The 12,759-nt window shown below is 44.0% G+C and overlaps 1 protein-coding gene across 1 annotated transcript; it reads left to right on the top strand.

Annotated features, from left to right (window-relative positions):
- Positions 1 to 488: 488 nt before the first annotated feature.
- Positions 489 to 9,000, top strand: slx9 (SLX9 ribosome biogenesis factor). Its single transcript, XM_076094990.1, has 6 exons — positions 489 to 789; positions 1,383 to 1,503; positions 6,643 to 6,711; positions 7,598 to 7,772; positions 8,427 to 8,492; positions 8,599 to 9,000. The coding sequence occupies exons 1-6, from the start codon at positions 592 to 594 to the stop codon at positions 8,723 to 8,725; spliced, it is 756 nt and encodes a 251-aa protein (XP_075951105.1). The 5' UTR covers positions 489 to 591; the 3' UTR covers positions 8,726 to 9,000.
- Positions 9,001 to 12,759: the final 3,759 nt, after the last annotated feature.

The raw sequence follows: 12,759 nt of genomic DNA, 5'->3' as shown, positions 1-12,759 counted from the left end.
AACTTTCTCTCTGTGCCGTTTTCCACCGAACCACTAAACCGGAACACCATTCACGCTTGTCATGACAACAACATCAAGTTTCCCGGAGTATAAACATGTATTTCCGGAATTTACTTTCAGATTAAAACGGTTATTAAGACATTCATGTGCTACGTACAGGTGCTTTAAGAAATGATTCCCAAACTGAAAAAAAAACGTGGGCTCATGAGTGGTACAGTAGTTAAATGTTTAAATGAAACTGTATTTTTCTCCCAAATGTCATATTTCTCAGAATAGCATAGCAATAGCTACTAGACACATATCATTAACGTTAAGATGTAAGCCAAAAAAAAAAAGAAAAAAACACAAACGTGATGACGTCTCTCGTGGATAATCCAAACCACGGCCGTCGCTAGAAGCGAAACATTTGCCAAGAGTGGTAAAACTGAGATTTGACATTTACATTTGAAAGTAAAACAGATTCACTTCCGGTGGTAGTGGCGCTCACTTGATAACGTCACACGCTGTCGACACCGGGGAGCACCATTACAACGGATTGTGTGAAACACCGTAGGTTCGCTTCTATATAAAGTTTCTTACGCGTTTGTGGACATGGTTGGAAAGATAAAACACGTCCGTCAGAAGCTCCACCAGGAGGCGGTGAGGCTCGACAGGCCGGGCAGCCTCACACAGACCCCCGGCTCCGCGTTCCCTCCGAGTTTAGAGAAGCCTCCTGCATCGGAAGTACACAAAACAAGCGCTCCATGTCTGGGGAACACGAAGAGCAACCCCTCGACCAATAATGAACAGGTTTGTTGGAAGAATTGCCCGATGAATACACAATATATTAGTTGAATATCGGTCGGTCAATATGTTTTACCGTCCGGTTATATCAGCAAATAAAAAGAGCCTGCAGAACCCCGGTGGTTCCGTTACCGTAGAAGTAACAGTGATGTAGCGGGTGTTTCATTAATAACGGCGGCTTTACTTTGAAGTCTCCCCGTCAGTCCATCAGAACCAGAAGGCTGACGTCACCGGATCCAGAGCAGTGACGTCATGGATATGGTGCTCATTGCTATGATAGACACAAATGAAGTGCCAGTAAATTGACTATAAAATTAAAACAATGCCATTGCACATCATTTTGGACCATTATTTTAATTATTGTAGATAATGCCCCAAAAGCTTAAAGACAAAACTTGCTATAGTTAAATAACTATTTTATTTGTTTACACATATAGCCTTGGTCTGAACATTTCATTCCCCTGTAAATGTTTTCCTGTAAAATCATATTCAGTAAACCAAAAGAGCAGATTCATAAAACTTGTAATAATAATGTTTCATTCATTATATTTGTTCAGAAATAAAACCCGGTTGTGGACTTGTGCTCTGACCCCTCACAGCCTCTGAGAGCCATCTCCTTCCCCTCTGGGATCTTTGCCGGCACCAGGATCAGCCCGGAGGCCCTGGTACAGACGCTGAGATTTGAGGAACCTCCAGACGAACCGGTACCGGCCCACAAAGGTAACACACTCAGACCGAGGTCAGGCTGTCTGTCAGTGCTCAAAGAAAAATACAATGTTAACGTGATATCAATATTTCACTTTTGAATATCATGCTTATCGTCGATACATATTCCCCCTTGAAGTCAATGGCGGTGAAGCAGTGATCGGCTCAACCGGTTCCATCCAGCTCACGGGGGGGGGGGCAGTGAGCTGGGGGGGGATACTGTATGAGCTTTGACGACATGCGAAAGACTGGAAACGCTGACCAATCAGAGCGGACTGGTCTTTTGTGGGGGCGGGGCTTAAAGAGACGGGTGCTAAAACGGAGCCTTTCAGACAGAGGGTGAATACGGGTATATTCAAATAACATTGTGTTTTTAGAACATTAAAACATGTTCTAGTAGAACCCTAAATACAAAGAAGAACCTGACAATGAGCAGCATTAGTCTCCTTTAAACTGAAAAAGACCCTTAAATGAGTCCACAGCAGTGGGTCTTTTCTGCAGTTATTCCACAAGAAAGCGACTCATCTTAATTAATATGTAGACTTTAATAAGGACTAATATCACTCCTCTCTGCTGTTGCATTGACTGGCCACTAGATGGTGTGTGAGCCTTACTGTTGTCCTCCTGCTGCAGCAGCACCACAGCAGACTACAGTAAAGGTTTTTTTTTGGGGGGGGGGGTTCTGTGGTACTAATTAAGGCTGCTGGTACATCTCCTTCCACAGCTGTTGAGGAAGAGGAAGAGGAAGAGAGGGAGCATCTGTAGGACTGAGGACATGTCTGGAGGAGGCGGTGATGGACGGGGGCCTAGTTGCTAAGCACGCTGTGCCGCATGAAGCCTCACCAGACAACGGCCCGCTGCTATTTATAGAGCAGGCGTGGTACAAATTTAGCTCATGCATGAAATCACGGTTTAGCTGCCTCAGTGTTCCCTTGCTGAGGCTGATTCTGTGTCAGTTTAAGGACACTCCTGAGACCTCAAACAACAGCGCGGGACTAGTTTAGAATGTTCTAAAGTGGGTCCAGACTACTTGATGCCAGGAGACAGACTGAGCCCCGTGTGATGAGTCATTATGCATATCCTACATTAACTATCATCATATTTGAACATTGCCTCAAAAATACCAAATAGAACTGAATGAGCAGATTTGTTCTTCAGTATGAGTGATTGAGACTTTGTGGCATTCACTAATATTTATAAGTATTGATATTTAGAAATTGAACGTAGAACAAATTCACGAATGATCCTAAACGGTTTAAAATATATGGTTAAAAACCACCGAGTGCTGTCAAGTGTTTCGTAAAATATACAAATACAAGAAGTCACCGCTGGCCTCTAGTGGCCGTAGTGATTACGACGGGAGCAAAAGGAGAATACAGGTGATGTCGTACAATGTGTGCATTAGTTGGGGGAGGATGGGGGAGTCAGACGAACACTCTCACCCATGAGACTGCTGTTTAAAACCAAAAGACAATGTTGTCTTATTTTACTGTGCTTTTGTCGTGTAACCTGCGTACGTAACTAACACCACATACGTAAGTTACATAACAAACGTCGGCTATTTTAACCCAAAGACTAAACCAACAGGACTGTCACTCAGGAGACAACTGTTCATGTCCTGTGGGAAACCAAGTCAATGTGGATCTAACTTGCAAACCCGAGTCAAGACTACAAACCCAGGATTCATCACTGTTTACCTCATTTACCTCATTTTGTTCTCACTCTGCAAACTAATTTAGATCTGCCTGAACTAAATGCATCTCAGGATGAAACTACATTTAAAAAAGGCTTTAAAAGACAACAGTATTTAAAAACAAAAAGAAGCTGCATAAAAACAAAATGGGCTGATGTGCACGTCACGAATCACACGGTAGATTTGCGTCAGCACTTTTTTTGTCGCCAAAGAAAGAACATCAATATATTATATTATATACATAATAGTGAATGAGGCCCAATGTCTCTTGTTGTCAAATCGAATCATAGTGTGTGATTTGTCCTGAAGCAGTAGAGTAAAGTCCCCCCCCCCCCCCCCATGGCCTCTTGACAAAGTGCTCCGTCTGCAGTCTAATTAGAGGTATCGTATCACTACCAGACCCTGGGGGGTAGACCCCAGATCCTCTTTATTCTGAGGTCAGCTCCCTAAAGACTGCCCACTTCCCTCCTCTCCTTTTCCTCCATCCTCCTCTCCTCTCCTGACCGCTTTCTCCCCTCCTCTCTCTTCGGTTGTTCGTGAAAAATGGCCATGGTTGTGTCATTCTACCTGTCAGCATTCCCATGTTATCAGTGCTGATACTCAGTGATGAGTTCACTTTTCACCCGTGTCTGTTGTTCTTCACGAGTGTGATGGGCCAACTGTCGTGTTGACTTGCATCACTGCATGCGTCCGAGCATCCGAGCATGCAGTGAGAGTAATGCTGATCTGCATGTGGCTCAGTGATGCTGCAAAGAGGAAGAGACACCGCAGCATTCTCCTCCTTTGGTCCTCGTGCATTAACAGCATTTAAGTGACTATTCTGAGAGAGTGATATTAAACATACACCAGAACGTGTATTTGCTTTATACCAGCATCACGTTCAGAAACAAATTCCTGATCTTATTAAACCTAAATTTAGTTAAAATTTTGGGGTACTTTCACTTGTCATAAAGAGCTTATGAAGAAATAACTGATTATTAGTGTTGTTAGACTGCAAATCAACTGCATGTTATGAATTATGTCTTAGTCGTTAGAGGGGTTCTCATACTCAAATAAAATGCATTTAGGGTGAGGAGTCTGAGCAGGGTGCGGTCTGGGTGGATGTGGTCTGGGTGGATAGGGTCTGGGTGGACGTGGATGTGGTCTGGGTGGATAGGGTCTGGGTGGACAAGGATGCGGGTGGATGTGGTCTGGGTGGATGTGGATGCGGGCTGGGTGGAGTTGGATGCGGTCTGGGTAGATGCGGTCTGGGTGGATGCGGGCTGCGGGATGGTTGGATTGCGGGCTGGGTGGATGCGGGCTGGGTGGATGTGGATGCGGGCTTGGTGGATTGCGGTCTAGGTAGGTGAGGGGCAGACTCCAGCCAGCCGTAATCACAGCTATCCATTTCACTGAGCAGTGGGAAGACGATGCTCCCGGTGGAGCAGAGTGGTGGTAAAGCCCCCCCACTCATGAGGGTTAGGTTTCTCCTCCTCTCCCCACAGAGCAGCCAGCAGCAGATGCCTATCTCTGCCTGTTCTGTTCCTGCAAACAGCAGCAGAAACACGGCTGTTGTTGTGGCAGATAAAGGATCTCTGGAGATACTGAGCCTGTCTGAACACACCTTCTCTGGGTTAGGACTTCAATGAGATCATGGAGCTCATTGAAGGAAAACTCCGTTCTCCTTCTCACAGTTAGCATTTAACTCTAAAAGCTCCTCCGCACAAAAGTCCTTTCATCTCTGAATGTTCATTTTATTAATGTTTATGTCGGCTAGAAGCCTCCATCTAATTATCATAAGGCTGGAATATCTCTACAACTATTGGACATTCCTGTTCCCCAGATGATGATGAATTGTTATAACTCTGGCCCATCCTAAGGGACAGGAACAACATATATGTTCTTAAGTTATTTTTGAATATTAAAATGAACCGATACTCTCTGGTTAAAAATGAATCTCGATCTCAAAATAAACTTCTGTGTTCTCAGGGAAACGGTTATATTAGGCAGCAGAAGCACTGGGTTAGGTTGAGGAATAGAACGTGGTTTGGATTAAAATAAGAACATGACACAAGTTACGTTATATGTAACCTACGTTACATAACGTTAAGTAACTTAACTTATGTACAGAACTTCAAATAAGTCAACGTTAACGTTACGGTTTCACACGGGACACAACCCCGGTCTCCTGGGTGAAAGTCCTGGTTTTTATTTCAGAACAGAATTTAGAATTAAAAAACGGAAAAACCAAAAGTATCAATTCCCCTGTGATTGGGACGAGTCAGAGCGACTATGGCTTGTGAACGTGTGGATTAGACCAGACAGCCACTGTCTCCTATCAGCTGACATGAAGGCTAGAATACAGTTCTGGGACCAGGGATCAGCTGCTGCTCCAGTCCTCGGGCCTCAAGTTGGGCTAAACTGGATCAATAGACGGGTAAACAGTGGACTCATCACTCGCTGCTGTGCTCATTGAAACGACATGAGCTGTCTGTTGCCTCTGACCTGTGACCCCCCCCCCCCCCCCCCCCCCCCCCCACAGAGCTGGAGCTGACACCGATCGATGGGTAGAAACGAGGAGCAGAGAACTGTAGAGAACCACTACAGATGTTTGTAGAGGAGCAGAAAACTAGAGAACCACTACAGATGTTTATAGAGGAGCAGAGAACTGTAGAGAACCACTACAGATGTTTATAGAGGAGCAGAGAACTGTAGAGAACCACTACAGATGATTGTAGAGGAGCAGAGAACTGTAGAGAACCACTACAGATGATTGTAGAGGAGCAGAGAACTGTAGAGAACCACTACAGATGTTTGTAGAGGAGCAGAGAACTGTAGAGAACCACTACAGATGTTTGTAGAGGAGCAGAAAACTGTAGAGAACCACTACAGATGTTTGTAGAGGAACGGCAGACGTAGTACCTAAATGTTCCCTCTCACTGACATGTTCCTGTTCCTATCACTTCACTATCATGAGGGGAACACAGAGGAAGTGACATCACTGATGGTGTTGTGGCTCTGGTGGTTTTCCCATGATGGACTCTTTCCACTCAGCTGTTGTGGTGGTCTGTGATGAGTGTCGAGTGGAGGTTCAGGTCGGGCTGGGCAATACACAACCTTGAACGTTTTCACCATTGAATTCCTCCACAATAACAATAAAAACATATTTGATTTGTTTTTGATGAAGTTGTTTTTTGAATCCATTTTCCTCTACCAACAAAACACTAGAGCCAGTGTGTCACAGCCTGAACTACTTTATGCTTCTGCCATCATCTCATGTTACTGTGAACAGGTAAACCTTTAAAACACAGTCGGGTTTCATATGTGCTGTCATATAACTGTGTGTGTGTGTGTGTGTGTGTGTGTGTGTGTGTGTGTGTGTGTGTGTGTGTGTGTGTGTGTGTGTGTGTGTGTGTGTGTGTGTGTGTGTGTGTGTGTGTGTGTGTGTGTGTGTGTGTGTGTGTGTGTGTGTGTGTTCACAGGCCCAGAAGAGAAGAAAGTCAAGTCAAAGAAAGAGAAGATGAAGGAGAGGAGGGAGAGGTGGCTTAACAGTGAGTTTATATCCACACACATCCTGTTGGACATTATGTATTTATGGTATTATTATTATGGTTCTTCTAGCACTTCAGTTAAGCACATCTTATCCAACTTGGTGTGTGTGAATCTGAAACAAATAGTTCAGGTCGGCCCACATCCTTATCGTCAACACCAGCAGAGCTATCCATCAAAGCTTTTCATCCTCATCTGTTCAAAATCTGTTCGTCTGAAGATGAATCTTTGGGTCTCCCTGTAATTATAACTGGGCGACCCAACACCAGCGCCATCATCTCCCGTAATTGCGCTGAGGCGTGTAACCGTAGCCGCCTGCTGAGCCAATCAATTCCCGGGTAACACGACGCGTATCCTGTCCAGACGTATAATTAGGTGCTAATGGCTGAAACCCAAGAGCGGACAGTTTTCAGGAATTAAAAAAAGAAAATGGAGAGGAATATTAGCCGTTTCAGATGACAGACTCGGGGTAGGGACAGTAGAGCAGTACCGGCCCAACTGTCATAGGAATGAATGGGGCGCCATCTTTGAATGCGGTGTCCAGTTCTCCTGAAGTACAGCCTTTACAGAGCTGCTAAAACGTTCTCACCTTCTTTATTTATCTACATTGTCTTTATTATTTAGATTTATCTCGAACAAGAAAAACAACAAGCAGAACCAATAAAATGAACAGTACACTTATCCAGCTAATTCTAAATAAATAGATAGTACATGATTGAAAAGGAGGTAAAGACGTATAATGGACCAGTGGAACTAGTCAAGTTAAGTTTATTCAAACTTACCTAAACCTGTATGAACACTGAACAATGTCTAACTCATGTCTGTCGCTCTCTCTCTGTCTGTCTCTCTCCCTCTCTCTCTGTCCCCCCCCTCCCTCCCTCCTCTCAGAGATCAGCTCCATCAAACAGGCCAAGGAGCAGCAGGCGGCCGAGGCGAGGAGACAGGCCACCCCCGTGGTGGGGGACATGAGGCCTCTGGCCGACGCCCTGCCGGAGCTCTCTCAGCTGGTCGCCCCCGCCGCCACGGCCCCCGCCGCTCGCCGCAAGAGCCGGAAAAACAGAGTGTAAGTGCCAAGGTGACCCTCCATGATTCTACCATTTCATCTGTATCGGTCCAGTAATGTGTTCATCAGATCAGATCTACACCGATACTACCACTACGGCAGCATTACGTTAACCTCTGAATAACTGAGCGATAACCTGACGTACAAACAGGTTCAATCCATTACAACAGGCCACCCCCACTTCCCTCACAGCCCATAGACTTCACATATCATACAACCGCCATGGATTCAAAATACTGAATATATATATAATGGAGTTAATGCAAGCAGAGACGCCAACAAAGACCACCCTCCCTATCTGATCTAGAAGCCAATTAAAGGCAGTCGTTCCACAGAAAACATAAATCGTGTCAGGGTGAGGCTCGTATGGTGGAATCTTTTAATTACCTCTCTTCTCTTCGGAGTCCGGCTCTGCTGCGGATCCTCCCGCTCAGGCCGTTACTCACGCGCTCGTAAATGTCTGAGGGTTCACCGCTCGGAGCGCAGGCCTCCTTCTCATCACATCCTGCTCAGCACCAACGGAGATAAAAGTCTATTTAGTACCAAACAGGTCGTACAGGTGAGTTATCCACGATGCAGCATCGGGCTGCAGAATGTCCTCTTGATGTCCTGATGTGAACATGTCCCCGTCTTTGTCCTGTCTCCTCCCTTCAGGCCCGTGAAGAGGCCCGAACCAACAGACTTCAGTCAGATGAAACAGTCACAGAAACGCAAACTCATGTAAGCAGCTTTCTATGCTATAATCCGAATATTCATACTATTCATTTTACATATGTTACACTCCCCTTTCAACATCTGGACATTCCTCTGTTTCCCTTTATTGCAGGGAAACGGAGACGAGCCGGTTTAGCGACGCAGTTAAGACGCTCTCGGCCAAAATGAACCCTCTGTCTGACATCGGTGAGCAGCTGAGGAAGAGGATGAGGCAGGAAGAAGAGCAGGGTCCCAGCTAACAGCAGCGGGGGAAGTGCTTCCACACACGTTAATCAACAAATCCCAGTCAACACTTCTGTCAGGGGGAACCCGACCCCGGAACCTCCTTGGGTTTAGGAGGAGGAAGAACCCGATCGCTCTCAACCCCGGACTGAAGGATGCTGCTGACTGCTCCCCCACCAAGAAGGAGAGGAGCAGAAAGGGTGGTGTTTGTAAGTGTTGACTGTAACCGATATCCTCCCAGCTTTATTAGCCACTTCTCCTCTTCTGTAATAAATCTCAGTACACTCAACAATCAGCTCTCATGTGTGTTTTCTATATGATGAAACGTCTCCAGGTATGTTGGTTTTGGCTCCGAGTCAAAAAGATGTGATAATCAAATGATGCAAACAAATCTGCCTTGTTTCCATCAACACCTCCACAATCATCCCCTCTCTTCTATTTTGGGTATCTTCTCATCGTGCCGTGTTGAGAATAAGATCAGCAGCAGCGAGTGACTCATCAGCAATAACCATAGCAACTGCACTGATCCATGTAAATGAACATCTTGTCAGGGCAACACCGAGCCGAGCGCTGAATGAAAATATTGTCAGACTATCATCAGTCAGCACATCAACATGTTGTGGAATATTTTCAGAAACTTCAATATCTGTTTGTACAGAATCTCGTTTCTGCCGCTTCAGAATAAAATTCATCATCTCAATGAGTTCACATGATTCTAACATTCTATTGCAGTAAAAAAACAGACTTCTTTGAACTAATTCACAAACTATTATCTCTTATTTCAGAGGCAACATCATAATTATGACTTATTTTGTAGTTATTTTATTAGTGGTGGAGGAAATACTTTATCACTGTGAGTAAAAGTATCAATGCCACACTAACAATACTCACAAGTAAAGGTCCTGCATTGGAAATGTTACTTCTGGAAAACTATGTAAATATCTGGAAAAAGTGCTTAAAGTATCAATATTAAAATGGCTGGATGGTAATAAATATGGTGAAGTAAAATGTCTACGTGGTGGAGTAGAATTAGAAAGTTTTGGGCACATTCAAGTAAAGTACACCTCTAAAATGTACTTGAGTGCAGTACTAAATTAAAGCACAATAATATTGCAATGAAATCAGACATTTCCAGTCACTTTTAGTGAAGTTTTCCAGTTTGTGAGCTCCTCTGCACCGAGATGGAAGAAGATATGTCAGCGACAAAGAAAAGAAGGAGGCTCAGCCCTCGGCCCTCTGGAAGAGTCGGCTATGATTAGATTAGAGGTAAGAAAAACCTGATCAATACAGGCTTCAGCGCTGTCATTAGGGCTCATTAATAATGGATAAGAGCACAGAGTAATCAGAGCTCATTGTTCTCTACATACACGGACGTTATGGAGCAGTGGATGTGTTGGACCTCCTCACACAGGTACGGACATACTCTTATTTTGACTGTCCTACATTCCTGCTCTGCCTAATGGACCATTGGAGACAGACTTCATCACCAGCTGATACTCTGACAGCAGAGTCTGACCTAAAGTCAACACCAGAGGCAGAGGCAGGAAGAGGATTAAGGGGCCGAGCTGCAACAAGTCTCTCCACAGACAAACGTCTTCATTTCAACTCCTGCGGAAACTCACAACACCCGGCGAAGAATGAAAGACGTGCTTTGAATGACATGAAAAGGGAAAAAAAGATAGAAATCATAAAAGAAGACAGCTGCAGGTGAACCGCTTCACATCCTAGATCACTCGTCAGTGTGTCAGCTTTGTGTGTTCTGGGATTACAGATTAGAGTCCCTCAACTACAGGAACATTAACCATTAAAAAGGGATCAAATCGATGCAGCAGAACCAGGAACACAGTTTCTTTTTTTATTCCACACATTTGTCTTTGTGTAAACCTGGCGCCTACATTACCCACAATGCATCTTGATTTCTGCCAGTTGGTTGTTTGGGGTAATGCATCCTGGAGCCTTTGTCCTGCAGCAGAGATGAGCAGCGGGCTACAGAGGGCGAGAGGTCCCCTCTTGGTGAACTCTGTTAGCTCTGTTAGCACTAAAGAACCATTATTTATTTACTGTTATCCTGTATTTTTGTTCTAGTCACCAAACTCATGAAAAGACTAAAACCTATCAACCAACAATTTGTTAATATATATATAATATTGTCTCTCTATACTTTATTGCTATTTGTTTTTGGACTTTCTGAATGGTGACTTCCTTCTTCCCCTGCTGCCTGCTCTCCTACACGACACATTATGTTACATTAATTCATCTATGAGTATTATTATTTGAGAGATCATACATTATTAATACATTATTCATTCAAGTCGAAAATGTCGGACCAGATCACAATCCATCCACTTTATTCTCACAGCTTTCAGTCTTTTATTTTGAAGGCAACATGTCCGACTTGAATAAATACCTCTCTGTTCCTGTCTTTATTGGCAGCAGAAATGTAAATGCAGTATTTGCTGAGTCGAGTTGAAGAGTCATTCTTCCTCCAGGTGCTTGTTGTTCTCAGTGTTGCGTTTGATCAAAGTTGTGCTGCATGGCCCCTCTGGGCCACTGTACATTTATATGAATGATATTTCCCTCTGTTCAAAGACCAGAGCTGTATAAGAGGAGCATGACTGGAGTGACCGAGCACCTTCGTGTGTTTGTTCTCCGGTGTGTACATTTCTTCTGACTCTGGATCAGCTCCGGGCCCCTCCAGCTCAGTCACATATTTCTCATTCATGACTCATTCCTGTCTGCTGCGGGATGCTGCCCAACCTGGGAACAAAACAAACAATTTATCAGATCAACATGTTTGGTGAATAATAGAACATTCCTGGCGGTAAGAAATCATCCTGAGTGTGTTGGTGATTAAGCAGGAACGGTTGCTGCAGGGCTTCCTCTTGTCTGCTGCCTCCTTTTACAGAGTTAACCTGAGCGAAAACACAAATACAGGTCCCACGTGTTGAACCATTATTGTTTTAACTAGTTCATAACTTCAGTGGAAATGTGACAATACAGCAGCTACTTATGTTTTGTGATCAATCAGGGATGTGTTCAGGGCCAAAATGATTGCAACACTCTGCAACATGGAAGACATGTGTTTGGTATTTGTGTCACACCTTCTTCTTACTCCACGGACCTGTAGTTGTTTTTATTTTCACTTAGTTTATAATGGAATTATCTTAAGTAGATAATCCCAACCACATCTAAAAGGCAGGGTTGGTAATTTTCTTTTGATTTGTTCTCATTTCATTCTGACAGCAATCAATGAATCCAATGGTTTGACAAAAACAAAGATGTTTCATTGCTCCTCACCAGAGTCTTCCACAAGCTTCTTTCTTGACAGTTCTGAGTACGAACCGTACCGATGGTGGTTGTTTATGTACGTAATGATCATTTTGGTGGCGTGACTTTGGTCTGAAGGGACATATAGATTTATCAACTACTGAATCTAAAGCTTCTTTGACTGGAGAAGAGCTAACTGGGCTGGGACGGAGATGAAATGTTGATAATCGACTAAACTCTTAGAAAGAGAGAGAAAATGTAGCTAAGAGTTTAGCCTTATGCTAACCATAGCCACAAGCACAACTCTGACACGCTTCGGCGGTATTGGAATACTCTCTTGACTGACGTTTTTTGGGTTGCTTTGCAATGTCGGCAACTGTTGCCAATGCTGGAAGAGCAACTTTTTTCACATATTCAAAGAAACTCCTATTTTCCTCTTGTTAAAAACAAGTAAACATAAAACTTGCTAAGCTAGCTAAAGCTAACTAACGTGTTCACAGAGTTATTCTGCCTCCACCTTCGTGTTTATTCACAGAAAAGGGGTTTATACCGATATCTACTGAGTCCCATGTTGTTAGAAAAAACGTTTACTTTCTAACCCAGAGTCGCATGTGAAGCCTGATGTCAGTTTCTTCACATTGGATGATTTCCAGTAGCTGTCATGAGGTCATAAGCAACACACAACTGGTGCCATGTCTCTGCTGCGCCAAAAATAATCAGCGTGGGATTTGGTTGCACTGCAACACCTACATGGAAAAGTTTCCTTCACTAACTCTGAACATGA

This window comes from Anarhichas minor, unplaced genomic scaffold (assembly GCF_050575085.1).
Source record: "Anarhichas minor isolate MPS153535 unplaced genomic scaffold, ASM5057508v1 ptg000018l, whole genome shotgun sequence".
Lineage (NCBI taxonomy): Eukaryota > Metazoa > Chordata > Actinopteri > Perciformes > Anarhichadidae > Anarhichas > Anarhichas minor.
This window is presented reverse-complemented; position numbering and strand designations above follow the sequence as displayed.